The 27,286-nt window shown below is 48.4% G+C and overlaps 9 protein-coding genes across 9 annotated transcripts; 3 read left to right on the top strand and 6 right to left on the bottom strand.

Moving 5' to 3' along the window:
• Positions 1-68: 68 nt before the first annotated feature.
• I303_104544 (uncharacterized protein) lies at positions 69-1,504 on the bottom strand (the record flags this gene model as incomplete). Its single annotated transcript, XM_018407777.1, has 5 exons — positions 69-278; positions 375-695; positions 803-1,007; positions 1,100-1,276; positions 1,383-1,504. The coding sequence occupies 5 exons, from the start codon at positions 1,502-1,504 to the stop codon at positions 69-71; spliced, it is 1,035 nt and encodes a 344-aa protein (XP_018262988.1).
• A 1,470-nt stretch (positions 1,505-2,974) lies between these two features.
• I303_104543 (V-type proton ATPase subunit E) lies at positions 2,975-3,400 on the bottom strand (the record flags this gene model as incomplete). Its single annotated transcript, XM_018407778.1, has 3 exons — positions 2,975-3,009; positions 3,131-3,219; positions 3,309-3,400. The coding sequence occupies 3 exons, from the start codon at positions 3,398-3,400 to the stop codon at positions 2,975-2,977; spliced, it is 216 nt and encodes a 71-aa protein (XP_018262989.1).
• A 310-nt stretch (positions 3,401-3,710) lies between these two features.
• Positions 3,711-7,015, top strand: I303_104542 (uncharacterized protein; the record flags this gene model as incomplete). Its single annotated transcript, XM_018407779.1, has 2 exons — positions 3,711-4,195; positions 4,297-7,015. The coding sequence occupies 2 exons, from the start codon at positions 3,711-3,713 to the stop codon at positions 7,013-7,015; spliced, it is 3,204 nt and encodes a 1,067-aa protein (XP_018262990.1).
• Positions 7,016-7,337: 322 nt separating this feature from the next.
• I303_104541 (uncharacterized protein) lies at positions 7,338-8,847 on the bottom strand (the record flags this gene model as incomplete). The annotated part of the gene is made up of 7 exons (XM_018407780.1): positions 7,338-7,681; positions 7,762-7,811; positions 7,888-8,093; positions 8,230-8,504; positions 8,592-8,608; positions 8,676-8,725; positions 8,797-8,847. The coding sequence occupies 7 exons, from the start codon at positions 8,845-8,847 to the stop codon at positions 7,338-7,340; spliced, it is 993 nt and encodes a 330-aa protein (XP_018262991.1).
• Positions 8,848-9,251: 404 nt separating this feature from the next.
• On the bottom strand, positions 9,252-10,548 carry I303_104540 (uncharacterized protein; the record flags this gene model as incomplete). The annotated part of the gene is made up of 5 exons (XM_018407781.1): positions 9,252-9,397; positions 9,486-9,579; positions 9,656-10,154; positions 10,222-10,274; positions 10,348-10,548. The coding sequence occupies 5 exons, from the start codon at positions 10,546-10,548 to the stop codon at positions 9,252-9,254; spliced, it is 993 nt and encodes a 330-aa protein (XP_018262992.1).
• Positions 10,549-10,989: 441 nt separating this feature from the next.
• Positions 10,990-17,342, top strand: I303_104539 (uncharacterized protein; the record flags this gene model as incomplete). Its single annotated transcript, XM_018407782.1, has 6 exons — positions 10,990-11,421; positions 11,487-11,522; positions 11,580-12,842; positions 12,936-14,590; positions 14,661-15,172; positions 15,271-17,342. 6 exons carry the CDS (start codon positions 10,990-10,992, stop codon positions 17,340-17,342), a joined length of 5,970 nt encoding a protein of 1,989 aa, XP_018262993.1.
• A 1,366-nt stretch (positions 17,343-18,708) lies between these two features.
• Positions 18,709-19,095, bottom strand: I303_104538 (uncharacterized protein; the record flags this gene model as incomplete). Its single annotated transcript, XM_018407783.1, has 2 exons — positions 18,709-18,782; positions 18,873-19,095. 2 exons carry the CDS (start codon positions 19,093-19,095, stop codon positions 18,709-18,711), a joined length of 297 nt encoding a protein of 98 aa, XP_018262994.1.
• A 2,331-nt stretch (positions 19,096-21,426) lies between these two features.
• Positions 21,427-21,950, top strand: I303_104537 (uncharacterized protein; the record flags this gene model as incomplete). Its single annotated transcript, XM_018407784.1, has 3 exons — positions 21,427-21,523; positions 21,742-21,815; positions 21,888-21,950. 3 exons carry the CDS (start codon positions 21,427-21,429, stop codon positions 21,948-21,950), a joined length of 234 nt encoding a protein of 77 aa, XP_018262995.1.
• A 394-nt stretch (positions 21,951-22,344) lies between these two features.
• Positions 22,345-25,824, bottom strand: I303_104536 (uncharacterized protein; the record flags this gene model as incomplete). Its single annotated transcript, XM_065968978.1, has 13 exons — positions 22,345-22,387; positions 22,471-22,546; positions 22,622-23,045; positions 23,126-23,390; positions 23,457-23,545; positions 23,607-23,721; positions 23,780-23,920; positions 23,981-24,189; positions 24,245-24,377; positions 24,442-25,363; positions 25,433-25,544; positions 25,601-25,659; positions 25,737-25,824. The coding sequence occupies 13 exons, from the start codon at positions 25,822-25,824 to the stop codon at positions 22,345-22,347; spliced, it is 2,676 nt and encodes an 891-aa protein (XP_065825050.1).
• Positions 25,825-27,286: the final 1,462 nt, after the last annotated feature.

The raw sequence follows: 27,286 nt of genomic DNA, 5'->3' as shown, positions 1-27,286 counted from the left end.
GCTCCATGAGGGGGCACACCATATGCTATGCTAGCCTATTTCATCTGTATCAAGAAGGTCAAATCAGCTCAAAAACCATCTTCAGTCAATTGTGGTTCAAGTACAACTTGACTTACGAGTTGGTGCATAGCAGCTCCGGGGTATCTTGTACCTTGCACTTCAAAGGTATCGAGGATATCCGAGATCGTCTTGTTTTCGTCCGCAGTAAGGGTGATTGAAGCAGCTTGGGTGTTCTCGACAGCTCGTTTGGGGTTGGATGATCCAGGAATGGGGATGGTCTGAGGCGCAATAATAACAATCTCAGTATAATATTTTCGGCACGGCGACGGTTTCAAGCATGGTGATGTGGGGTAATTTCACTCGACTCGACTCACGTAATCGGACAGCCCAACGATCCAAGCAAGAGCCAATTGAGAAGTGTTGACGCCCTTCTTCGCCGCGATCTCATCTAGCCTGTCGACGAGCTTGAGGTTCTGGTAGAATGCTTCACCCTGGAATCGGGGTACCATCTTCTTGAAATCGCCATCGGGGATATCCTCAGGGGTCTTGTAAGTTCGCGTAAGGAATCCTCGACCGAGTGGGGAATAGGCGAAGATGGGTATCTTGTTGGATTGAGACCATTTCACGACTTCTCGGATGGCTGGTTCGAAGGAGAAGAGCGATACTTCAATCTCGATGATTGCGATTTGGGTGATCTAGGAAAAGACAGTGAAATGAATGTCATGTCAGTAATGATTTCAGGAAAATACTGATGAAGCACATCGGTAAGGAGGGAAGATGATACGTGATACGTGATACACACCTTTTGAGCTCGTTCCAAACTCTCAACACCCATCTCGGAAGCACCAACAGCAGTGAACAGACCCTCCTTGCGCAAGGTTTCGAGGTTGGTGAAGACCTCCTCGACACTGCCTTTCTCAGGCAATCTAGCCATGGAGTAAACGTCGATCTTCTTGTCGCCTAAGATCTCTTGAGTCTTGGCCAAGTCAGATCGGAGGAATTCGATACTGCTCATCTCATATCATCAGGGCCGTCCATAATCACGAAATGGTCTGATGACCAGGGTAAGAACGGGCAGTATGGGATAGGATAGACTCACTCATTTCCGTATGGCTCGATGGTCTTGTAATCAGCACCACCTTTGACTACTAATACGATCTTGTCTTTGTATTCGGGGTACGCCTTGAAGAAGTTGGCGATCAATCGGATGTTGGCAAAGTCCGGTCCGTAGAAAGTGGCTGTTGACCAACAGGTAGCTCCGGCATCGGCAGCGGCTCTGGTTTGAGATGATCAATCGATCAGTCACCAGTTTCGACACAGTTGAATTAAGGTCAGGGGCACAACACAATGAAGGGAGGGAGAGGGCGAGGAGCGAGACTCACTTGATAGCCTTGAAGGAATCCTCTTCGGCAGGTGGTTTAGGGTTCCAAGTCAATTGCATGAGCCCGTAACCCATTCGTCCGACTGAGTGTCCGGCAACTTGTACTTGTGGGATTGGAGACATCTTTGCTTGTTTGTTTATCTGTTGTACTTGTGGTGTTAAATTGATAACAGTAGGGGATTATTTGTGTTTGCTTTGCTTTGCGTTGCTTCGTTTCTTTTACGATGATGAGAAATCGTTGTTGATATGTCGAGATAGACCAGTATTTATACATTTCCTCGAGATATTCCCATTGATTCATCGCAGTGGAGGTTGATGATCTCATTCCCGTCTTTTACGCTGTTTTACGCTAAATCGATCATTTCCAGTTCGGTGTCAGAGGTGGAGTGCGTTTCAAAGGTGACCTCCGCCTCGGGCACCGAACATCACCCAAAAGTGGGTGTGTGGAGGCGGTCCTGTAGTATGACGTAAGTATTTATTTGTTCTGGTCCTCCACGTGGATTGCCTGACTCTTGATGATTTTGCTCTGCATACCAATTCATCATAAGCAAGCTGATACAAGCGTTGCTGCTGTTCTACCAGCCTACAAAGTTTCCGGACGTGTTGAATGACTGATCGATAATATACCGCTTATGGTGGTACTGTATGGATCACAATCGCACATCCTCCTGTTTACGGAAAACCTGTGGGGCCGTCTCACATGTCTCCCGAGATCTCCAATGCTACCGGAACCATCAACTTCAGCTACCCATGACCTGCTCTGAGCTATGTGATCTGCGTGACAGGTATCAAACGGTGTGATTGTTCCGTCTGTTCAGTGGCTTGAAAGCAAGCGGACCCCATGGTGTGCCAAATACCGTTCAAATCAAAGATCCTGATGGGAATGTTGTGATGCTGCCGAGGAGCTTGTCCGTTGACTAGGCAGTGTCAGTGATCGCGGATGCAGATGGATGAAGAGAATGACTAAATCGGCCTCTCAACAGATCACGTCCGTACTCCTAATCTTGTTGGGGATTTTGCATTGCGTTTGAGTATCCTTCACAATGCCCATGATGAATCGGTCGGCAGACGATGTGGGTATCGTTTTTCGATGCGGCGTATACTCCTCTCGCCTAGATTGTCGAAGAGTGAGACTAGATATAGCTCACAACTATGAGTCGTGCTCCCGATTTGACATTCCACTTTACATCGCTTCTAATACCAGCGGCCTCACCGTTATCTCCACCTTGAATACGGATCATCCCAGATGTAGACTCGGTGCACGTCTTGCAAAATGTCAGCATAGCGAGTCTTTCCGATCAGTCATGATCCAGAAATCTCCAGAGGTGTAGTAAGTATGGTTGGGGGATGAGGTGCTACGATACGTTGTTCATCCGGGCAATGTGCTGCTGGGAACAACATAGGGATCAGATTTAGAGCAAGCGAGGGGTTAGTCCGTCATTTGAATGGGCCCTTTAGTCCGTCTGTCTCAATCAGTGTGAGGTGGCCGTATTGTGCCGACATGATTCTGTACAACATGCATATGGTGCATCGGAGGGGAAGAGGATGAAGTGAAGGTGGCCGTTGGATGTGAGCCTGTTTCTTTGAATGTGACTAATACTCCGCACGTAAATCTGATCGCCGAGGTTCTGAAGATAGATACATATGTCAGCTGTGCATCTCAACGAAGGAAGAGGTCGTTCAAAGGGTCGAGGCAAGCTATCACTTGGAGAAGAAAGGTAGGATGGAGATCGCTTTAAGACTGCTTACTGATGAGAGGATGTAATTGGGCGAGGTACGTGATGGCCCACATGAGGTAGCAACAAGTGAGGGTGAGAAGTACGGCTGTTCTGAGTAGCCTGAAACGTATGCATATATCAGCTGAGGTAGCATAGTGGAGCGAACCAGTGCATAGCTACAGTTCAGCTGAAGCCGACCCGAGACTCACGTTTGATTCTTTCCTTTGGGCATGACAAACCATCCAACAGCCCCGATGGCGGCCACGATCGCTGCGACAACTACGATGTGGAAGAAGGACATTTTGGTTCTTGATGACGAGCTGATTTTGTTGCTTTTGGCTCGTCTGACTGGGTATAAGGAGTAAAAAGGGAAGAAAGGAGAATGCTTGATCAAGTATTGTGTTGGAATTAACGATGACTGTCCTAGCTCACATTCATTTGGCGGCGCCGGTAACGCACACGCCAAAACGAGATCACGTGATGCAGAGACAACCGTCGTTTTCGAGATTTCCGAGATTTCGACGAAGGTATATCTATGCTGCACCGATCCTTTCAAGTAGTGTCCCGAAACATCGGCATCCATCAGATCCCTGCTCGTCAGCCCGTGCAAGATGGCCTCGATATATCTCAAGCCTACAAGGGGCTCATCCAGCTTCATACGGCGCAGCTTATCGACTTCAGCTCGAATATCAAATTCCGAAGCAGCTTACAACACTCAAATACCTCCCGATCCCTCTTCATCTTCTTCCTTGTCCACAAGCAATTCTTCAACCCCCAATCAGATCAAGAACCGGAGGACATTCGAGTTCCTCTATGGACCAGGATCGAATTGGAGGAAACCCAAAACACCCTCGAAACCAGCTACACCGCCTAAGAAACGAGCCAGAGTTGATCCTGATGCCTACAAGAATTTGCCTCCGTTAGAAATTACAGCCAAAGAGCGCCTGGTGGAATTCAGTATCGCGGAGGGCCAGAGTAATGATAGGCGGGCATACTTCTCGAGCGATAATGGAGATATGGGGGAGGATTGGTATGGTGCAGAGACAGCTGAGGATCAGGTTGGACTCGAGACTGGTCGGGTGGTCGAGTGTCGAAGGTGAGTTGATGGATTACTGTGAACCGGCTACCTACGTCTAGAGAAGAGAAGGAATACCAACAGCTGTTGGATGCTGACTGTTAACTGTGACTGCTGCTTAGATCCGGTCATACAATGGTAGGCCTGATCCTCGCCTCGATAACCCTGGCCGGCAAACAACGTCTTCTCATCTTGCGATCAAGCGGAGAGATATGGCCGATTTCATCGCATGATGTGCAATTCGTCATGCCCTCATCATTGATATCGCCATCCTTGGTATCGGAATGCTGGTCCCCTGAACTTCTCGAAGCTTTGGCTCAATCTGAATCAAGATCAGGCTTAGGCGAAGAGAGCGTCCAACCCACACCGGCGATGTTAGCTGCCCGAAGAAAGGTAGCGATGGTTCTCAGGAAAGTCCACCGGGAAACCGAGAAGATGTGTGGACGCTTGACTGCTGGTACCATTGTCAATGGTGGTGAATCAGGAGGAGTCGAAGCTGTCTGGGATCATTTCGCGTCGCATGAAGGAGGTGGTGGTATCGCCCGAACGAGTATAACGGCTGTTCAAGCGGCCGAGTATATCTTGAACCCGAAGGAGCATACAGACAACCCAGACGAGAAGAGGATAGAGATCAGGCCCAACACTTTACCGGCATACGCGGCTCATACACTTCTGATGAGACGGCCGGACCTCTTTACGGCAGATCAAGGCGACATGTGGTCAACCGGAACGTTCATCGTCAGATCAAGGTCAGAACGCCGACTTTTACAGACTGTCCAGCAGGGTGTTGATGGGTCCTTGAACGTCAAAAGCTCGGAGGGCAACGATGCCGAACTCATGGCATTCGTGGAGAGGGCGAAGAAGGTAGTAGAGCTGGCTCGACACTATGTACAGCAGGGCGAAGGGAAAGAGCTAAAAGAGGAGAAACATGACCTTCCAGAATGGTCGAAAAAGGATAAGGAATACATCTCGATATTACTTTCGCCGCTCGTCGAGACACGGTCAACTCAAGTACCGCCGTCACTCCCGCTTTCTCTGTCAATAGCAAGATTGATCTTGCCCAATTCAGCCGAAGCTGTCGATCGAGGAACACTGGCGAGGCTCCTATCCGACTTAGGCATTGTATTACCATGGGACAGTCTAGAGATGTCGAAACTCTCGGAAACGGAGAACCGAGCAATGGTCATGTCGAACATCCATGGAACGGTCAGAGGCGAAGATGAGCTTTTAAAAGGCAACGAGCTGGATTCGCTGAGAGAAGATTTCACCTCGCACCAAGTCTACGTGATTGATGATCCGACTGCATCGGAATTAGACGATGGGTTAGCATTGGAACGAATACCAAACTCGGATTCATACTGGATACATGTACACATCGCTGATCCGACCAGATATATCCCGCCGAATCACCCTCTTTCGAAACAAGCGTCCATCAGAGGAAGCTCGGCCTATCTACCCGAGGGAAATAAACCTCTCTTCCCCCTTGAAGTGATCATGCAGGAGCTCTCCCTTGGAGCGGACGTGCAGGATAATGATGGCGCACAGGGTACGATGACCTTCTCCGCCAAGCTCACCAGGAACGGAGAGGTAGATGAAACCAAGGTTAGAATGGGTTGGATCAAAAAACCGAGAGTGGTCACTTATCAAGCCGTTGATCAAGCTCTGAATCTTCCCACATCGAGAAGCACAAGACCATTTGGTGAACCAACCGGATCTTCTGGAAGTGGCGCAAATAGCAAATCGACAATTGATGCTGGCGATGTAGAGGATCTAAGGATATTAGTCGATCTGGCTAAAGCTCATCGAGCAAAGAGATACGCCAATGCAGGATTCGAATGGTCTCTTCCTTCTGCGACTGTCAATCTACTCAACAAGTCTTCTTCTTCTTCTTCGCCTGCTTCCAACTTATTCGATCCCTCATCACTTCCTTCGTTACCCCGACTGTTCTCTGGCTCCTTGGGACTGGATTACAAGGTATCTCACGGGTTGCTAGGAGGGTTGAACGCCGCCGGGGTAGTAGCGGAATTCATGATTCTCGCGGGGCGTATCGCCGCTTCTTTCTGCAATGAAAGGGACATTCCAATCATTTACCGTGGATCATCACCTCCTAAACCACTCACACCCTCCGCAGGCACGCTCGAAAACCTCTTATCCCTGCGTGAAGCGGGAACGGGCCAGATCGATCCGTTAAAGATGATGGGAAGTGATTGGTACAGACCAAGTGGGTTTGTCGATACCAAGCCGCTCAAACACTGGATCATGGGCCTGGATAAACAGGATCAAGGGTATACAAGAGCGACATCGCCGTTGAGGAGGTTCGATGATATACTCCTCCATTGGCAGATCAAGGCGTACCTTGCTAAGCAGGCGGACATATCAGCAGGCGATCTGGCGAAAGGATTCTCGAGAGAAGAAGTGGTCAGTCTAGTCAAGAGGTCCGACGAAGGAACGAAACGAGCTAGAAGAGCAGGAATCAACGCGATGAAATTCTGGACTGTCAAAGCGCTCCAGCATAATTGGAATTGGACTGTGAATGAGCTTGTCGTAGGAACGAGTACGAATGGATTGCGATCGGAAAGAACGGAAGGAGGGGATATTCCCAGGATAGATCTGAAGAATGATATTCTCACAGCGAAAATCATTGGATCGAGTGATGCGGCTCCAACGTTGTCAGGGGAGATGACACCGATCACGATCCCTTCCTTAGGGCTTCAGACGCATTTATTGCATTCGCCAAGAAAGGGGAAAGGAGATTGGGCAATAGGAGAAGAAGTCAGATGTACCCTGTTCAGTCTACAAGATTGGCCTAATCCTACGACCACTTTCAAGCTTGTCGAGTGATCAGCGGGTGGTTGCGCGGCTTGGTTTCAGATCATCGTACAGTACTAGTACTATTCAGGAGGGTTTGATCTTCCGCATAGAATGATTTAGTGTTGGTTGTAACCATTTACTATAGAAGCATACATCACATCTCATCTCATATTCAAGAATGCATGGGTTTTGCATGTTGCATCTTTCTCATGCATGATATACTAGTTACATTTTTGTTTGCGCAAAACCTCAAGCAACTATATAAGGTAGTTCTATATAAGGTAGTTGTGCTGACACCTCCCAACTGATCAGACCTTTCCCATTCAAGTGATACTTCAATTCACCAGTCATTCTATTGCCCGCTGAAACCCATCCGTATAGGCGGCGGCGGCGGAGGCGCCCCTCCTTGGGCTTGTTGAGGCGGCATACCGTATTGAGGCATTTGACCAGCAATAGGGAACCCGGTCGGAGGCGGCGGTGGAGCATAGCCATTCGGCATACCTGCACCTGCACCGTTCGGATATCCGTTCGGAGGGTAGCCTTGAGGCGGACCTTGCGGTGGATAGCCTGGATAGACGGGCTGCTGATTCTGCGGCTGATATACTGGGATACCTTGTGGTGGTGGAGGCGGGTAAGAAGGCATTTGGGCGGGTGGGGCATTTGTTTGTGCATTGGCGAGAGCTCCTGCGAATTGACCTATCGAGTATCATTTGCGTCGGTATGTCAACATGTCACGATGCTGTGTGGTAATAGGAAAATAACAGGACAGGGCTTACCTTGATATTGGTATGCAGGCGTCGAGGAACCAGGTAATAATTGATGTTTCCTGTGCAAAAAGAGAAACAGATTCAGCATGTTGTGCAGCGATCCTATACAAAGAGAGAAGAACAGAGAAGACTTACTTGGCTTGAGCAGCCAATAACCTCTCAGCTTGACCACCATGCCTTTCACCTTTACCGTCCTTCTTGAAAGCATACTGCACTGAGATCTGTCGTCCGCCGAAGAATTGTCCATTCATATTCTCGATAGCCATATCGGCAGCCTCGAAATCGTTGTAAGCGATGAAAGCGTACCCCTTCGAAAGGCCTGTCGTTGGATCTCGGGCGATCTACAGCCAAACACTAGGCATTAGCATAATTATGGCACAGGGCAACGCCACTTTACAACTGCTCGTGATTTCTAGCAGACATGGCGCCCGCACTTTCGCCCCATTGAACCGTCTCTAAGCGTACGCAAAAGCTCACCTTTGGAGGCTCAGCGAGCTGACCAAATGTCCCGAAAGTGTCCGCCAGAGTATTCTCATCCACCAGAGGATCCAAACTTCCTACGAACAAATTCGCTCCTACGTCTAGTTGTTTCTTATCGTAACTCGCTTTGTTGACTCGGATGGGTTTACCGTACAGCTTGATCTGGTTCATGATCTTCACGGCGTATTCTGCGTCTGCTTCTGTCAAGAATTCGCAGAACCCGAATCCTTGGTGAGACATCGATATTCGATCTTTAGGTAGGAAGACATTGGCTATTCTCGGTTTGAAAAATGTGTCAGCCTGTTGAGTCCCTATCCGACAATCTCAGATACTTTTTGATCTTGGGGAAGACTACTCACACACTGGTCCAGCTTGCCTGTACATGATAGTTATTGCATCAGCGAGCGAATCTCCTACCAGATATGGGAAAGGGATGAGCTCACAGCATCAATTCCCATATCAAGGCATCACTACATTTCTCATCCAGATTACCCTGCAATGGCGGTTGTCAGCTTGTCAGCATCGCAATGAGACCGATCATATAGATGATAAAGCTGAACGAACCAGATAAACCGTCGCCTCCTGATTTCTATCCTGTTCGGCCTTGTTCTGCATCTCGCCCTAGAACCTCTTGTTTTCGATGATGATGATCTGATGAAGTATTCACTCGTTCAAGGACAGTATCTCAGAATTGTAAAGATGATGTCCTGCCTCGCGCTTTGAATGAGACTGTTAGTTCGCGAACGATGGTTGTTTGAGCAATAGAGCTACGGGTGATTCCACAAGGAAATCAAGAAGAAGTAGTAGTGAAGTGCAACCTCGAAAGATTCATGCTTTCCGGAAAACATCATTTCGCAAATATGGAGGTACGGAATCAAAATATCCAATTAGGACTATGGTGGCAAACCCAAGTCTGCTTGTATGTATGCGCTTTATGCATGCAATTCAGCGATTGAGTGTCATCTGGCAGAGGGTACATCCATATATGGCGAGAGCTACAGTCCGTTGACCTCGTCTACTTATGTGAATCGGATGAGCATATACGTCCAAACGAACAGAACAATCACCAAGATCACCACACCCAGAGTCAGGCAAGTCGTGCTTCTCCCTTTTGATGTGACTGTTGACAAGTGTTTCTTCGACGACTTGGTTGCGCTCAGATTATCTGACCACATTCATCAGTCATGATGATCATGAAGATCCATGAGAGAAAGCTCAAAATTGAATGGACGACGGAAACGGAGAAGACTTACTTTCTAAAGTATTTTGCGAATTTTCCAATATCGACTTTTCATTCTCCATTGCCGTCGAGAATTGCACAGCGTTCAATTTCAATCGATGAGACATCTGATATAGACCATCACACTCAGCGACTGTCGTGTACGAAGTGTATGATGTGTCAAGACGTCGAGTAACCACTTACATCTGCTAATTGTCCGCCTAATTCCTCATGTAGCTGAGCCGAGCCAATCCCACTACCAGGCCCAGCCCCAGGTCCAGCCCCAGGTCCAGACAAGAGGGCTTCCCTTCCTCCTGCTCCATTGCCATTTGCTTTAGATTTGGGAGGTATCATATTGAGCGGGAGAAGACCCTCTTCCGATCCTGTCAATTCGGACCGCGATCGCTGAGCGAGATACTCGTCCACGCGGGATTTACGTTTTCTTACGCCTTGATTAGTTTGTGCTGATGTGGGATGAAACTGTCGAGGGGTCGAAAGGGTTTGCACTGGTTGTAAGATCGGTGGAGAGGATTTTCGCTCGATAGGAGGTGGATTAGAGGGATTGGGGGTCATTGGCAGAGCGATCAATGCTGGGTTCATAGGTGGAGTCGGAAGTGGACTGCTCAAGCCGATGCGTAATGATCGTTCGATATTTGATAGGTCCTTTTCCAAATCCATCAGGGTATTCGAAGTAGATGAAGATCTGTCAAAACAAGATCAAGATCAGCGGTGACTCAGGGCGGATGTCTCGCTTGGCGGAGGAGACGAACTGTTCATTGCCATCTCGGAGTGCTTCTAACAAAGCTTTGGCATAGAGTACGCTCTACAGCATCGTCAGATTAGCTCATCCTCCCAGAATAGGGAAAAGTAAAGCGAAAGCCGAACAGATAGCTCACCTCCCATTCTTTTTTGGCCTGGTATAGGTCCACTGCGACATCATCGTCTTCCGTATTGACCTTTGCTTCTAGGGACTTGACTAGTCGGATCAGGTTGATGAGAGCATGTTGATTCGAGGCGGTATTCTTGGCTGCTCGAAGCACAGCAGACGATGCCTGATTCGGCAGGTCAAGGGATAGTGATTGTGGACCAGCAATCATCTTGTCTTCTACTTGTTCAGCAATCCCTTGCATCCCCTTGACACTTGAGCTTTGAACAATTGAAGCAGCACTCGCTTCTTGCTTGCTGAGGTGTGTCAAGTCGTGACGTTGAATGCGGAGTCTCCACAGTGGTAGCAGTGCCACTCTCGGCAATATGCCTCCTTGACTGTGGTTATTGGCGTGTACTCGTATGTTGATGCTCGTTGCTGCTCTTGGTTGCTTCGCGTTCTCAACAATATTCACCTCGATTCATATATAATCACTCATTCGACGTTTATCACACAACGACCACATATCCACTCTAGCACCTCATTGGCCTTGCAATATTGGTCCTGCGGGTCTACCAAGTCTTCCTGACCTCGCTTGTTCACCCGCAATATCTCCTGCAGCGGTTGTTCAGTGCTGAGCACCCATTTCGATGAAAAGTGGAGGTTGTCCACCATGTCCTGGGACGCTTCTGATCCATCACAACAGCCTTCAGCCTCCTCTTCGACACACGACACAACATCAGCTCCGCTCCCCACGCTCAATGGGCACGCTTTGACTCCCATGAGTTCGTCAAGGACTCTGCGGACTCGTCACTCCGATGCAGGTCCTTCCGTACAGCCAACGCCCTCGACGAAGATGGTCAAGCCCAAGCCCAAGACGACTTCAGTGTCTGCTTCTGCTCCCGGGTACCGTGCGGCCACTTCCAAAGAGATTAGTCAGATCACCAGAAGACTGGGCGATGAGAATATTAAGCTGAAAAGGGAAGAAATTCTTGCTGAGAGAGAGCAGGAGCTCAAGAAGGTGTTGGACGGGCATGACGACGCTATAAGGGAGCAGTTTCATTTAGAGAGATTTGTGACTATGATAACAGGATGGGATCCCCAGGTAAGCTCACGACGACTTCAACTTTTACTTCCGAACAAACTGACCGAGCTGATATCGGATCGCAGGCAGTGAAGACCGACAACTCTCCTGCATTCGTGGAGGTAAGTCGAAGCTCCCGCTTCATTAGCATGCTGCGCGAACGCTGACGTGCTATCCAGTGGAAAGAAGAACGACATAACCTCATCTCTTTACTTCCACCCACCTCCATCAATCAATCTGTATCATCGCAAGCTGGACCATCTCGTCCGCGGCAATCTTTGACAGCTCGTACTACGCGTCGTGCAGCGCATGAACAATCGGAACTCTTCGCTCATATCGCAGCACCCGTCGCTCCCTCGGTCAACGGTCATGTTCCTACCAAAACATCTCCTTCGAAGGTAGCTCAAGCGCTACCAGATGCACCACCCGTCAGCTCCAAAGCGAAAGGGAAGAGAAGGGCAAGTGAAGTGGAGTCCGAGGCACTTGAAGCCGTAGAAGAAACGCCTGTCAGGAGGAAACCAGGATCCAAGGCCAAAGATAATACCACAATGCCCCCACCACCACTACCCGATAAGAAGGGCAAAGCGGCCCGTCGAGCGACTATGGGTGTAACACCTGTCCAAGAAGAGGCTGCAGAAGTGAAAGAAGAGGTTTTGGATCCTGGAGGTGGAAAAGGGAAGAAGCGCGGAAGACAGTCTCTACCTAATCTCCCAGCTGCGAAGAAAACCCGAGGGTCCAAAGTCCTCACCGAAGAATCACCATCAGAATCCCTCGCATCTCCACAGGCCAAAACCCCCAAAGAACCGACACCCGTACATGAACCGTCTCCCACTCCCACATCAGCTCCATTACCTTCGTTGGCTCATCTTCTGTTCCCACCGCCACCAAAGCGTCCGCTCGAAAGGTTTGGTCCGCGACGAATATGGTACACTGATCCTGTCCAAAAACCTACCGCCCTTCCCAAGTACGACGGGAACATCGCCTCAATCTTAGAGTCATATAACTACCTGGAGGACTCTGGACCAGTACTGGACCTGAAAGCTCTGGAAAATCGCGCTGCCAAGGATGGATACTATCGAGCAAGAGTCATGTATTTGCAGATGCATGGTAGACTCCAGCGGCTGATTGACGAAGCTGAGAACGAGGAACAATTGGCATCTGGAATCTCAGCTTCTCAGAAATCGTCAAACAAGCAAATCGTCCGGAAGACCGATCATCAAGACTCGCTAATGTCTCATATGGTCCAAGTTCGAAACGCCATGCTGAATGAAGCCAAGATGAAGCCGATAGTCTGTAAGCGGATAGCGAGGATGATTCAAGTATATTGGGAGAGAATAAACGGAAAAGAAGAACGAGAACGACTGGCAGAGGAGAAGGAACGCAAAAGATTGGGCAAAGAGCTGGTCAAGGGTTTGAGAAAACGTTGGAGTCTGGCTGTGAAGGTGAGTTTCGGTATACCGCGTCTTCTCTTCACTGATACTCTCGTATCTGAACATGTGTCTTGGTACCGATAGCTGATGTTCCTTCTTCGATAGATCATCCGGGCCAAATTGCTTGAGATTCAAAAGATTGAACAAGATCGCCTGGGTAAAGAACATCTTCAAAATATTCTACAGCGATCTACCGGTCTGTTAGAAGCCCAGGTGACTGGTCCCGAGGAGGAGGAGGGCGATGAAGCGGACAGCGAAGAGAATGTATCGGACGCTACTGAAGATGTATCTGAAGCTGAGACTAGTGAAGCAGAGGAAGAGCAAGAGCAAGCGGAAGGCCATGACATGGCGGATGAAGATGGTGAAATAGGTGTCCCGCCGTCTTCTTCAGCCCCGCCAGAGCTTGCGATGGAAGATGGACCGAATATCGATGAAGTGGAGGGCAAGGATGCAGACCATGAAGACGATGTGGACGAGCAAGGAGATGGAGGTGACATTGTAGCTGAAGCCGAGGACGACCACCAACCAAACTTGCGCTCTCTCGTCGATCAGGGTGTAAATGGCGATATCGCTCAAGATCGACAAGTGCAAGATGATGAGGCCATGTCACCGGGTTGGCCATCGTTGGATGACGGATTCGCCGCCCAAGAAATGGTCATTTCGCACGCCAATGAAGCGACCGAGGAACCTAGCCTAAATCATGGAACGAACGGACGACATCTTGCGGCCGACGTTCCAGCATCTCAATCAGTACATGTACCATCGCCTGATGCGCTTGGCATCAGCGTTGCAGATCCCGCTACGACTTTGGCACCCACCCCAGCTCCTCTCGATGACCTGTCAAGCCACGTGTCAGATACCCACTTCGACAAACCCGCAGTCAATGGTCATCACTCTCCACCTCGCCAACCTGTAATCCGGTCTCGCCGCGCTCGTACCGTTAAACCACCTGTACCGGAATTCACTGATGAAGATCCCGATGCCAATGATGTTGAATTTACTGCTGCGGCTACTTCAGATCTGGACGACCAGGATGCAGAGCTTGACGTAGAAATGGAGGATGACGACGAAGAGCAGGAGCGGGACAGTGAAGACGAAGGATTGCTCAGGGATGCGGATGTGCCCATCGAGGAATTACTCAAGCGATATGGATATCCCCCGCTCGAGCAAGATGTTCCACCAAGTGTCGAAGGGAGGGAAAGCAAATTGGAACTTGCTGTCGAAATCAAGGATGAAGCATTGAAAGCAGAAGTCAACGGCTCTTCAATTGCGCAGGTCGAGGACATCAGTGTTCCTAGCGCAGATATACCGCGAGCTACATCGGCTGCAACCACGGACAAATCTCTGCTGGACGACAGGCTACCCGAGGCACTGGTCTCGCCGCAACTCCTGGTCGAAGGCAAACGTCAGCGCAAAGTCCGATCGGTCTGGTCACCAGACCACGAAACACCGCAGCATCTGACCAACTCAAAACGACCGAAAATTCAAGTGGTCGAGGACGAAGACGAGGAGGTCGAAATGACGCCTGAGCTCTCTTCCGACGAGGAGTCAGGAGAAGGCGACAGCGATGACGACAACCAAGAATCTGATAAAGAAGGTGCTGAGGATGGGAAGCCGGACGTGGACGAAGGACCTAGAGTCAGACAACCATTTTTATTGCGTGGAACACTCCGTCCATACCAGCAAGCCGGTTTAGAATGGCTCGCTAGTCTGTGGGAGAACGGCATGAATGGAATATTAGCAGATGAAATGGGTTTAGGGTGAGCATCTAACGGACCATCCGAAGCGAATAGGGAATGAGACCGATCGCTGATCTGCTTATCTATTCAGTAAAACTATTCAGACTATCTCTTTATTGGGTCATCTAGCTTGCGACAAAGGAATATGGGGCCAACACTTGATTATCGTACCTACTTCAGTCATCTTGAACTGGGAAATGGAATTCAAGAAGTTTTTTCCGGGTATGAAGGTTCTGACCTACTACGGCAATCAGAAAGAACGTAAAGAGAAAAGAGTTGGATGGTTGACCGAGAACACGTGGCAAGTCTGCATAACGTCTTATCAGATTGTCTTGGCAGATCAACATATCTTTCGAAGAAAAGCGTGGTGTTACATGATATTGGACGAAGCGCATAACATCAAGAATTTCCGATCACAAAGATGGCAAACTCTTCTAGGTTTCAAAGCTCAACGCAGATTATTACTTACCGGAACTCCACTCCAGAACAACCTGATGGAGCTATGGAGTTTGCTGTACTTCCTCATGCCTGGTGGTATCGGGGCAGACGCCACTGCTGTTGTGGGTTTTGCCAATCACAGAGAATTCATGGAATGGTTTTCTAGTGAGTCATGGTCATGAGCTAAATCTTCCTTCCCTGCATTCCGAAGTCTTCATATCTGTTGGGCGAAACTCTGCATCGACGCTGACATCGCATCACAGATCCCATGGATAAAGCTATAGAAACAGGCGACGCTATGGATGAAGAAACCTTGGCGACCGTATCGAAGCTACATACGCTTCTCAGGCCGTTCATCCTACGACGTCTCAAATCAGAAGTCGAAACACAATTACCCGGAAAGTTCGAACACGTTGTCTACTGCAAATTGTCGAAACGACAACGTTTTCTGTACGACGAATTCATGTCGCGGTCGTCCACAAAAGAAGCTCTGACCACTGGTGGATATCTGGGAGTCATGAACACGTTGATGCAGCTTCGAAAAGTGTGCAATCATCCCGACCTTTTCGAAGTGCGACCGGTCCGAACCAGTTTTGCTATGGACAGCGTTGCCCGAGACTACGAGCCAGCCGAATTGCTCCTCAGAAAGCGGCTTCTGGCCGAAGCGGACGATCAAGAGTTGGGCATTCTGTCGCTTGGTCTTGGTGTCACCAATCATGAGAGGGAATCCGGATGGGTCTGTCAGTCAAGACATGAGCTTGATGCTGGTGATAGATTACCCCATGCCATTGAGCCCATTGTCGTGAAACGTGGAAAGCCTCCCGCTGGACCGAAGAGAGATACTCGGACAGTGGAAGGTTGGCTCAAGTATCAGGCTTGGGCTCAAGAACAAGCTAGTATTCTCCGATGGCGATCACTGCGAGATGTCAACAGAAGACGATGCTCTCCTCAGCCAATATACGGTTCAACTTTCTTAGAAATGCTCAGCGATATACCCAATTACCTCTTGCCGCCCACCACCACCCCGAACAGAAACGAACACTTTGCCGAGTACCGACCACCCGCTCATAGCCTCATTCTCTCATTACCTGACCGAGCGAAAACCTTAGAACCCATCATCGACCTTTTCGCCGTCATACCTCCCAACGTTGTTGCGCGAGATATGACTCGTTATGCTCTTCCCGGTTTATCGCCCTCCTCGCATCCCTCATTGACCGAAGAGTCGTTTGATACCTTGCACAAGTCGACTGTCAAGCTACAAATCGCTTTCCCAGATTCCAGTCTTCTGCAATACGATTGCGGGAAATTGCAAACCCTATACACGATGCTTCGAGACCTCAAAGCAGGCGGACATAGGGTGTTGATTTTCACGCAAATGACAAGGGTGTTAGATATACTGGAAATTTTCCTGTCGTATAATGGGCACCGGTACTTGAGGTTGGACGGATCGACCAAGATTGAAGATCGGCAAGTGATCACCGAGCGATTCAACTCCGATCCAAAGTATTTCGTCTTCATCGCCTCTTCAAGATCAGGTGGGGTGGGTATCAATCTCACAGGAGCTGATACTGTCTTCTTCTACGACTCGGATTGGAATCCGTCGATGGATCGACAATGTATGGACCGTGCGCACAGAATCGGCCAGACGCGTGAAGTACACATCTATCGATTCGTCTCCTCCCACACGCTCGAGGAGAATATGTTGAAAAAGGCGGAGCAGAAGAGGATGTTAGATCATATGGTCATTCAACAAGGAGAATTCAATAATGATTGGTGGGGGCGAGTAGGATGGAAAGACATGTTTGGAGATGTCAACGGCGGCGATGTCGACACTCGCAATGACTCGTCTGACATTGAAGCGAAAGAAAATGGTGATGAGGTGATTGACGTCGATGTCGAGGGGACTCCGATGGCGGAAGAAGTGAACAAGCTCAGACCGAGAGCAGGGCAAGAAAGGGAGCTTGCTCGAGTCTTAGCTGAAGTAGAGGACGAAGAGGATGTTCAAGCTGCTCGAATTGCTCAAAATGAGAACGAGTTGGATTTCCAAGAATTTGATGAGATTCCCAACCCTAACGCCAATAATGGCAGTACTTCCACCAAGAAACCGACTATACAGAGCAAAGTGTCATTTGATCTTCAACGTCAGCGTCAACATAGTGATACCGGAACACCGATCACCAATACGAATACACACACTCCTGGATTAGAAGAAGACTTTGAGATGGAAGCGGAGGCGGAAGATGATGGGGAAGATGATGGGATTGGAGCGGTGGATGAGTATATGCTCAAGTGGGTCGAAGAGGATTGGAGTTATTTTATCACTTTTAGGGCATAGTTGGTACAATACCAGTATGTCGTAAAGCACAGGACACTATGCATATCCGTCTTCTTGGACAGCGAACAACGGAATGCGCACTGCGCCTGAGCAACACGGCACCGCGACTCTGGCACGGGTGACATCCTATACAGTATGAGTGACTATCTGTGCAACAGCATACTACGTGCTATGTGTTATATGCGGTATCTACGTATGTATAGTACAACGTGTCATAATATCTGCTATATACAACGAGGTCATGTATGAACCAATATGAAATTGATATCCGTATTATGCTAAGTCTGGCTTCTTTGTCTTATCTTGTTTGTTTGACCTCCATTGACATGCTATGACGCTTCAGTATCTTCAATATCTCCAGTATGTCCAGTATCTCCAGACTTCCTGCGGCATATCGAATCCGACTACATATGTTATAATTGTAACATTTATCTCCATATCCACAATTTTGAAAGCGATTTATGGTCTGAGTGTAGGGGTTCAAGCGGCAAGAACAGGAAGATCAGTGGACTAGGCACTGTGCATGACCCGTCGTTTCTTTTCAAGCTACTGTATAACCTGAAGATCTACAGGGTCGACTCGCTCTTCCGCCATTTGACGAGTGAGAGTCGAAAGTGAGATAGCGAGAGTATCTTTTCCGCTTGTCTTGGTCTTGGTCTTGGTCTTTTTGAATTTGATGAGTTGGTGTATCAGGTGTACGAGGCATATGATGTGCTGTCGAAAGATCGCCTTATCAGTATCAGCCAGGTCCGTCCATCCGTGCAATGCATGCTAGTATCGAAAGTGGCAAGGCTCATTAGCTCGCTTCTTTCACTCACTAAGATAGTATTGACCCAATTGCATATCAAGCAAGTGATGAGCAGGCTAAACAGGAAGAACGAAATAAATGTTATTATTATGTAGCATGCCTTCTGATGCTAGGCTGAATGGATGATATGGTACAGTATGTACAGTGCATGAATGGTGCATGGAGGGAAAGGGATGTTATGACTAATGACTCACGCAAGAATGGTCCGAGTCAATGCATGATCATCATCTGAAGGATGGTCGGCGAGGTCGGCAGCTAAGATGATAGTTGACCAAATGACGGAACCTTATTTTGCGTCAATGAAAGACAGTGGCAATCAGTGTTTGCCATCGTCCAGTACTACTACTAGTGTATAACACACCGCAACTCACTAAGACCGGAAATTAGTAGGACGATCAGAGCGGGTATTATAATCCGAAGATGGGTAAAGGATGTCTCTTTTCCCCGAAGATCTTCAATTAGACTAAGATTTTTTATCACGAAGACAAGGAAATCAGCCGTGCAACAGGTGTGGGATTTTGAAGGTGGCGGTCGGCCGAGTGATGTATTAAGAGGGACTTACGTGATTAGCTGATAGATGACACCGACCCAGGCGTTGATCACGTCGAAGATGTTGGAAATGTAGGTGGGGGCTGTCGAACATCGTGGGGTGCGCTATGTCAGCTTTAAGCATCTTCGCGGTAGCGGGACAACAATGAAGGTGTTTTGGGAGGATGACTTACTGTCGTGTCGCTCGATACCTTTCAACAAGTAGCTAGTGATTCCCGCAATCGTCATTCCAAGCACTGTACTAATCGCGAAGATGATCTTGTATCGCAACCAGTGATGTCTGGTGTCCGGAGAGACCATTCCACCTTGGATCTCTGGATCTTCATCACGTGTGCCAGCTTGGCGAGCCGTAAGATGTGTTGAATCAGAAGGTCTAAGTGGGTGCAAGAACGACATGCTGATGTGGACAGAGAGCGAAACGGGAGGATTCGAAACCTTCACCTGTCACAATAAATTTCGATATACACGATCGTGGGTACTGCGTTGTATGTCGATATGAGTTTATGGTGGGGTGGTGTGAAGAGAGAGAAGGGTAAGTGGGAAAGAAAGATAGATATGGAGAGTAAATTCGTCTGGATAACTTAAATAAGCTTAATTTGACTCACTCACATGGCACATCGTACCATACGATTCTAACCGTACATTACATGATCTTTCTTGGTACAGTATCGTCATTTTCCTTGGGGGCGAAACCCAAAACGAGGGGAACGTAATGTAATGGATGACATAATCCACAATTTTTGTTTTATAATTTCTCTCTTTTTCGATTGGCCAAAGAATTCCCGCAAATCTCATCCGTATCACTGACAATTTCCGCGCGATTGTATCCCGATGCTCTGTATTTTCTGAAAGACGACTGTTGACGAATGATTTTATGGAATCGTTGACAATGTACGTATCGGTAAAAGATTTTCTGGATATTCGCTTATTCCCCTTTGCTGTGCGCCCACTTTACTTGTATTTGTTGCAACTTTGTTCAGATGCGATTTTACCGACGACAGAATCCCTGGAGCAATGTCGGTGCCGCAGGGAATGTGTGTGACCCCATATTAATCCCAAAAAGGTATGTTTTCCTCAATCGTGGTCCGTGCTGTTTGGAAAATTCAAACACTAAAGTATGATCAAAGGAGTCCTCGGAAATCCCAAGAGACGCAGGAATATCAATTGACAATCCACGTTGAAAGAAATGATATGATGGTGTTTTTAGGTCTTGCATCACATGTCGACCATGGTTTCAGGGTCAGAATTTGTCGTAGAAGTTAAGCTTGTCCATGCGCTGGATTTCTCAAGAAAGCGACGAGAATGCGGTATCTCAGACCGTGCTGTATGACCTGTCGTGTGCCAAGACAATCCATCATGCATTATAATTTTGATCGCCTGAATTGACCCAAGGCACTTGTCCGAAACAGCCGTGAAAGAAACTGATGAGCATGGCCCCGCAGGGAGATGTAGCTGGTATCAGTAGCGTATCTCATTTACGGAACAAGCAAAACGTGTCTGAGATGCATTATGATCTTCACTGAGCGCTCTCACGAACGACTTTCGAAACGAGCAAACGCAACTGCAGAGCACCGAATATCGTCTACGGGACCATCTACACCATCTCGAGTGGTCAAAAAGCTCTGATACGGGACTGGATGATCGACGAACAGATTGCCAGTCGACATTCCGTTGCGATCCGATCGACAGGATTAACCGCTTTGATCGATGATGATCGACAATTGAAGTGAAACAATTCGGAGATCTACTGATCAATTGCATCGCTGACATCATGCACGGTTCACGACTTTGACTGCCAGTCACAACTTGTGTGAGCCGTTGCGAGACAGCTGTGAAACTATCAAAAGCCGATGCTGATGATATGAGCTGCACACAATACAGCGAATCCGATTTTCCGAAGCTATATTAGACGCAAAGTATGTCTCAACCCCAGATTTCCCACTTCACATGCCGATATACCACGTTCTCTCTAAAAACAGTACGAACAATTTGTGCTCCGCTGGACATGTGTGCAGACTCATCGAGAGCGTTGAGAGTGGTTGTCATTGGCACGTTCTTCCATCAATCAGATGAGACGGGACCAAATCAATGCCGTGTGCTGTGATGCACACTATGATTCCTTTTGGCATACCGATTGATCGACGTCAGAGGGTCCTTTGATGACGATGAAGAAGGGCGCACCATCAGATGACCGTCCGGTGCTCCATCACACCTATCAACCAGCATTCGGAGCGAGTCACCAGAAACACTGTTCATTATCTACAACACTTCCAACGGGTTCAAAACGCTATGCTTACAGTAGTATGCAGCTTTCAGAGAGGCATGTCCGATAATATGCGTTCGTGCATGCTGAACGTTCACTTGAGACTCTTGTCAGAGGAATGCAAATTGTGCATTCGACTGCATCTTTGCGACGGTTTCGATCTTTTTGATGATTCGAGTTTGAATGTGAAATCGCCACATTGGCGTGTGGTTACCTCTATGAACGGCGCGGAGAAAGTGGAATAAACCCACCGACCCGACTGAACCGACTGAAATGACGTCAGTCCAACAGTCCAGCGCGAGTAGTCACTAAGTCCGCTGTCCGCTGTCACCATATCGAATTCTCGTATAACATGCATTAATTCCTTTCTTCTTGCTTCTATACTTCACTCGCCAACATAACCTATCTTGAAGCGACGAAAAAATCACCCAAAACATCACACATCACACATCACACAACTCAAGATGGCTCCAGCAGGTACTCAATCCCCTTCTTCCGAGAAACCCGACCCCTTGGTTCCTGGAGGAGGCAAACAAATGACTCAAGCTGATCAACGACCAGGTGAGTCGAGCGACCTTCAACATCAACATTCTATCAAACTTCGAGGATCGAGGACCGCGGGAAGAGAATCTTACTCCGCCCCCTACTCCTCCTTCCACTCCTGCTTTCACTATGAGCCTACCCCACCTACACAAGGAAATACTCGCGCAATTCGTATTCTGATTGATCAAGTCGAGAACAAATAAGCTGACGATTGATCGTGTATCGTCCTCATCTAGCTGCTTCCGGCCAAAACCCCGGTCCAGCTCCCGGAGAACAATCTTCCGGCGGTGCTTCCGCTGAAGCCTTGAAGGTGAGTCAATAATCCATCTTCATGGATGTTCAATGCTGAATCAAACGTTTCTGATCTGTTCGGATACTATAGACTGCCCAAGAATCAGCAAGCAACGTAGAAGCTGAATCGAGGAAAGACGTAGAGACCGCTTAAGAAGGCAAAAAGGGTTTGCATCAGGGGACGGAGGATATGAAATCAAATGAACGCTCGAGAAGGAATATGAAATAGATCCAGAAGGTACAAATCCATGCATATGCATCAATCAAGATCAGCTGAGTCGTTGCATGGTTTACTATTCACCATTCTTCCCACCTCTGTATATATACAGTACAACCGAGCTTCACTTGCTCATCAAGAACCCGAGAATTAGAATCCATCTATTAACAATACAGTGACCTTCTATTCTATCATTTACAATAACCTCCAGCCCTCCGTCCGCTTTTGTGTTGCGCCGCGCCTCATCTTCTAGTCAACAATCCACAGGATGTTCATTCCGAGCCTTCAATTTCTCTTTTGACATGACATATCATCTTGCAAAGAAACACGATCACGAAGCCACGAGCTTCTCGAGCTTCTCAACATGTTCGCCGCTATTCTCATCAATCGATCCAAAGTCAGAGTCCGGTACCCCATATGTGTCAAGATCGAAGGGAGGCAGGTCAAGTCGACTCACACTACATTGCATTTCACACCAAGAGTCCTGTATCCAGTGATGATCGTTTGAGCTTCCATCATACATTTCCGAGCATCTACCCGTTTTGCCATGTCAGCCGTCTGTGTCCTCTACCTTCTCACCGCTCAGAAGAGGCTGGGCGAAAACTCACCATCTGGTCTGCCCATATTGTCGAAAAGCTTTGCGCCTCCTACCAACTTCTCAATCACCCAGAAACTAGGGCTGAGGGTATAGGGTCCGCTGATACCATTCGCATTTCTGGAACATTCTTTCGAATCCCACTTCTGGCCGATATTGCCGTTCTCCATGACTGGGACTTCGATGGGCGGTGAAAAAGGGAAAGGTGGCATAGGTGTATGAACTCTAGTGTCTAGTCCCTTATCACCGGTGGTTGGTAGCAATGCATGAGTGGGAGAAACAGCTGAGGCGGGAGGAGTGTTCTGGATTTGCAAGTAATACGCCGTGAGTGTTTTGATGAGCTTTGAAGCCTCAAAGGCCGTATTCAAGCCTACTTGGTAGTCTTTGCTTGATTCAAGGGGATGAAGATGCATCCGAGCGACCTTGAGGCATAACGCCTACGATCATAGGGGAAGTTGGTCAGCTCAAGCACAATACGGTCGTCTGCAGGATATCAAGAACTTGACCAGCTACTCACGACAACAAAGACATCCGGTTCTTGCCATTTTGGACTATCCATGAATGAAGTCCCCCATTCTTCGGGCATTTGGTCCTCTAACCACTGAGCGGTCGCTAGAATCTCCTTGAAAGCAATGGGATAGTGTATACTTGGGATCATCATTTGATGGGGACCTTTGGCAAACACAGACTGAGACCTGAAAGATGAAGATACGCTTTCGGCGGGCTGCTGCGTCAAGGTCATTGATCGATGAATCAGATGTTCAGCAATAAGGATGTATGCGCTGAGAATACAAAGGGGAGTGTCAGGTAAGCTGAGCACTTCGATAATAAATAGGAATTTGACTCACTATAATGATCTGGGGGCTCTGGCATCGCTTCGATGAGGTAAATCGTAAAGATCACGAAGGGACAGATCCGGCTCGTCGATCAAAGCATTCTGAGGGCAGGTCATGATCAGCACTGTGTTGAACATGATAATTAGCTTGGGTCATACTCACACTTGAGTAATCTGCCTTGTTTCTGGGTAAAGGGGTGGTAACGTTGTGGTCCTTGATGGAGGACGGCCACGAATGCGTGAGGTTTCCACCTCTTTCATTGCCCCATGCGGACCAGCTGGGAAGAGCGATGCGCATTCAGCTTCGATCGCGAATGATTGACAAGCAGGACTTACAACGTGTGAATCCTGTCCGCAAGATCTGCTTGATCTCGCGGAGGGCGAATCAAGCCGCTTGCTTGATTATTTGAGGTGTCATAGTCTTCCGTCCGGAAAATAGAAGATGGGATCTGATGCAGGTTACAAGCTATACAGAGCCTATGCAGATGTGTCAGCGTGGTTGGGCTTTCCACAACGACACTCATTAGTACGACTCACGTGATAGCTTTTGCTGACAGCTGATACCCCTCTAATATCCTGGCTTTGGTAAAAAGCCACTTTGACAGATTCTTGCAGGCTTTTATGGCGTCAAGCAAGCGATCTTGTTTTCTGATCGCCACGTCAAGTTTCATGGTGGCTATCTTGAAGAGCGGTTCTGCTAATTTTCGGATCGAGGGCACGTATGAGCCCGAAGCAGCGATCGTATACTGTGCAGAAGCGAATTGTCAGCTTATCATGCGGCAATCCAACGGAGAAACTCACCATGGAGAACAGTAAACAAGGGTGAGGACGATCTGATTCTGGCAGAGATAAGCGTGCCTTGAATTCTTCTTGAGAAAATAACTCAGATCCACATTGAGGTCTGGGTGGCGTCGGGCAGAAGAATAGATCAAGCCTGATGATGATTCATGTCAATATGGTCAGTCAAGGCAACGAGACTGGCCAGGGTTGAAGCTTACAGGTAGTCTCTCGCACTCGCGCTGAGCTCTTTGGCTTTCATGGCTCGTTCTTGAGTGTCAAGCTCCTTTTTGATCGCGAAAACACTCTGAGACATGTCTTCAGCGTACATTGCCGTGGCATTGACAAATGGGACTGCACTTTTCCAGCCGAGGCTGGCGGATGTCGTCATATTTTGACTGTCTAGATGATTGGCGAAGCCATTCACCAATTTGGCTGACTGCGGAACACTGGTCTGATGGGTAGGACTGGGATAAAGCTGTAAGGGGTCTAGTGCGTTTTGCACACTCGGTAAGCTGATGTTCAGGTTGTCCAGTCCGGGTATGGGAGGCGAGCCATTAAACAAGCCTTGAGGCGGGGTCGGGGATGTCGTGGAGTCATGAGACTGAGCTCTGGAGGACGAAGCTGAGGTACAAGCTGTCGACGGTGCAGATATAGTGTTGAATCCATTCACGGGCGGAGAAGTGTGACTGTTCAAAAAGGAAAAGCTGGTAGGAGTAGCCGTCGGTGTGCCCAGTGCGGTCCAAGGGTTTGGATGCTGTCCAAATTGCGGCAGCACTCCTGCAGACACCAGAGGCTGATTCAGCTGACTCGGCTCGAAAGTTGCGGTAGTGGCGGTGTTAGGCCAAGACCAAGCCGTGAGCGGCATGTCATTGATATCGACAAGGGGCTCGGTATCGGTGTTTAGGATCTGGTCAACCGAGTTTGGACTTGTGGTATCTCCGTTCAATGATGGCATTTGCGTTGATGGATGGACCCCAAGAAGGTTGTACCCAAAATTGGGTATACCATTATCTTGCCCTAGCGTATTCGTTGATCCAGATGGTGGTAAGTGACTGTTGACTTGATCGAACCCAAACTGACTGAAGCTAGCCGACACCCTTCGCGCAAGAGCTTCTTGGAAGTCTTGCTCATCCATTTCCGCTAGACCATTGACATCTCAATCAGCATCAAATTCTGACTGTCGACGTTCCGCATCGGATTGGTGCTCACCAAGCTTTCGTTCAAGCTGCTCTACCCGCGAAGCTGGACGAACCGCATCATACACACATCGGTCCTTACGCTTGGCGCATTGATCGCACACTGGCTTTTGAGCCGAACATTTCTATACAGCAGACCTGTCAGCAAAAATAACGGAAGAGACAGTGCGATCTCACTGACCAGTTTCTTTGCTCGACACATCAGACATGCGTCGCCTCGACGAAGGGGTTGACCGGGCGCTGAGAGCCATGACACCAACGTCAGCCTGCAATTTATCGCCTTAGATAGCATCAAGCAGCAACAAGGCCGAGCTTACCTCGCGAACGCCCAAGGTGGTGCGGAAACCCATTTCGACGGGCCTTGTCATCATCCTCGTGGGCGTGCGAGGCGTTGATCGGTGGCATCTTAGTCTCTGAGGATTGACTATGCTTGTGAGTGTGCGTGCGCTTGTGGTTTCTCGAGGATTTGCGTGTCTTCGCGTGAAGTGGCAGATTATCTTCGTGCGATGTTTTCAGTTGTTCTTGCGCTTGATTGTGTGAATCCAAATCGCCCAATCGACGGGTCAAGGAAAGGGATCACGAGGGTAGTGACAGCAAGATCCGGCCGATGGCAGACCACCGTGCAAGTAACCAAGATGAATGCGTAAGTGTGTCCCAGGTATCGGATGATTGATTGATTGATGGTGATTGGTTGGATCAGGTGTAACGTGCACCATGCGCGCGACAGATGGTGATTGACCGCGTCCGATGTCAGTCAGCGGATTTGATCGGAGAGTTTGAATTAAGTGCGCGTATATCGAAGTGAGCCAAGTATCGTCCGTTGGTGGAATGGTTGTTATGAATGGATGCGTGAAGCAAGGATTGGAGTTGATGGGGATCAGACGACCGTCCGGTCAATTTATACGTTGAGGTTGTGGTTGACCATTGAGGTTTGTGGAGGTAGGATTGATGAGAGGAAAATTGCAAAGGGTAAACAAGGTCAGTTTCAGCCTTAGATCTGAAGCTATCACGTTTGAGACGAAGTGCACGTGCAAAGGGCAGATGTAGATAGAGTGGTACGAGAGGAGAAGAGGATTCGGGTACCGTCTGTACCTACTTCGATTGGGGATCGATGCGGCACGGGTGTTTTATGAAAGAAGGTTTGATCTGTGAAATGGCAAAGGGGCAAAATCAAAACAAATATGGATTCACTTACTCATCCTTGCTGTGTTGATCGATTGTTACTCTTATATATTGCTGTATATGTATATTCCCTATCTTCAGGTGAACCGAGAGATGAAGCGAGAGTATCTCTGTGCCATTCAAGAAAGGCGATGAATAAGAAAGAGAAGAGTTCCTGTGGAAACCGATTGAGAGGTGTTATAGTTGATTATAAAGAAAGACGCCGACCAGTGCTGCTGGATACCGATTGCTAAGCTCGGATGATCTGCTGAGATGGGTAGTGACCACTTGATACTTCTTGGTAGTTCCCTTCCAAAGGTCCTTTGACTCCACTTCGCTTATAGAAGACCAAGAACAATGCTCAACAAGCTCAACAAGGCGACTCTTGTGATACACCTCGCTTAGGTAGTTCCGCTTGAATTATATCTCTCAGCCCTGCTTGTGTCAAGCTGAGTCGGAGACCGGTTCCGGAAGGCTCTGCGATGATGAGGTCGATGATAGCAGTGTGTGCAGTGTCAAAGCGATGATAATTAACGAACGAGACAGAGATGGATTGACTTCTTTTTGAGTCCTCGTTTTGATGCGATTTCTTCGGAGACAAGTGGGCGGATGATCCTCTTTTGTAACAAGAGAGGTAACGACAATGTCGATCTTACCTCGTTTCGCTCTTGATTTTAGATCCTTCCTCGTCAATCACCGTGTATTG

Source organism: Kwoniella dejecticola, chromosome 5 (genome assembly GCF_000512565.2).
Source record: "Kwoniella dejecticola CBS 10117 chromosome 5, complete sequence".
NCBI classification, from domain to species: domain Eukaryota; kingdom Fungi; phylum Basidiomycota; class Tremellomycetes; order Tremellales; family Cryptococcaceae; genus Kwoniella; species Kwoniella dejecticola.
Note: the sequence above shows the minus strand (reverse complement) of the source record. Positions and strands in the feature narration are given on the sequence as shown.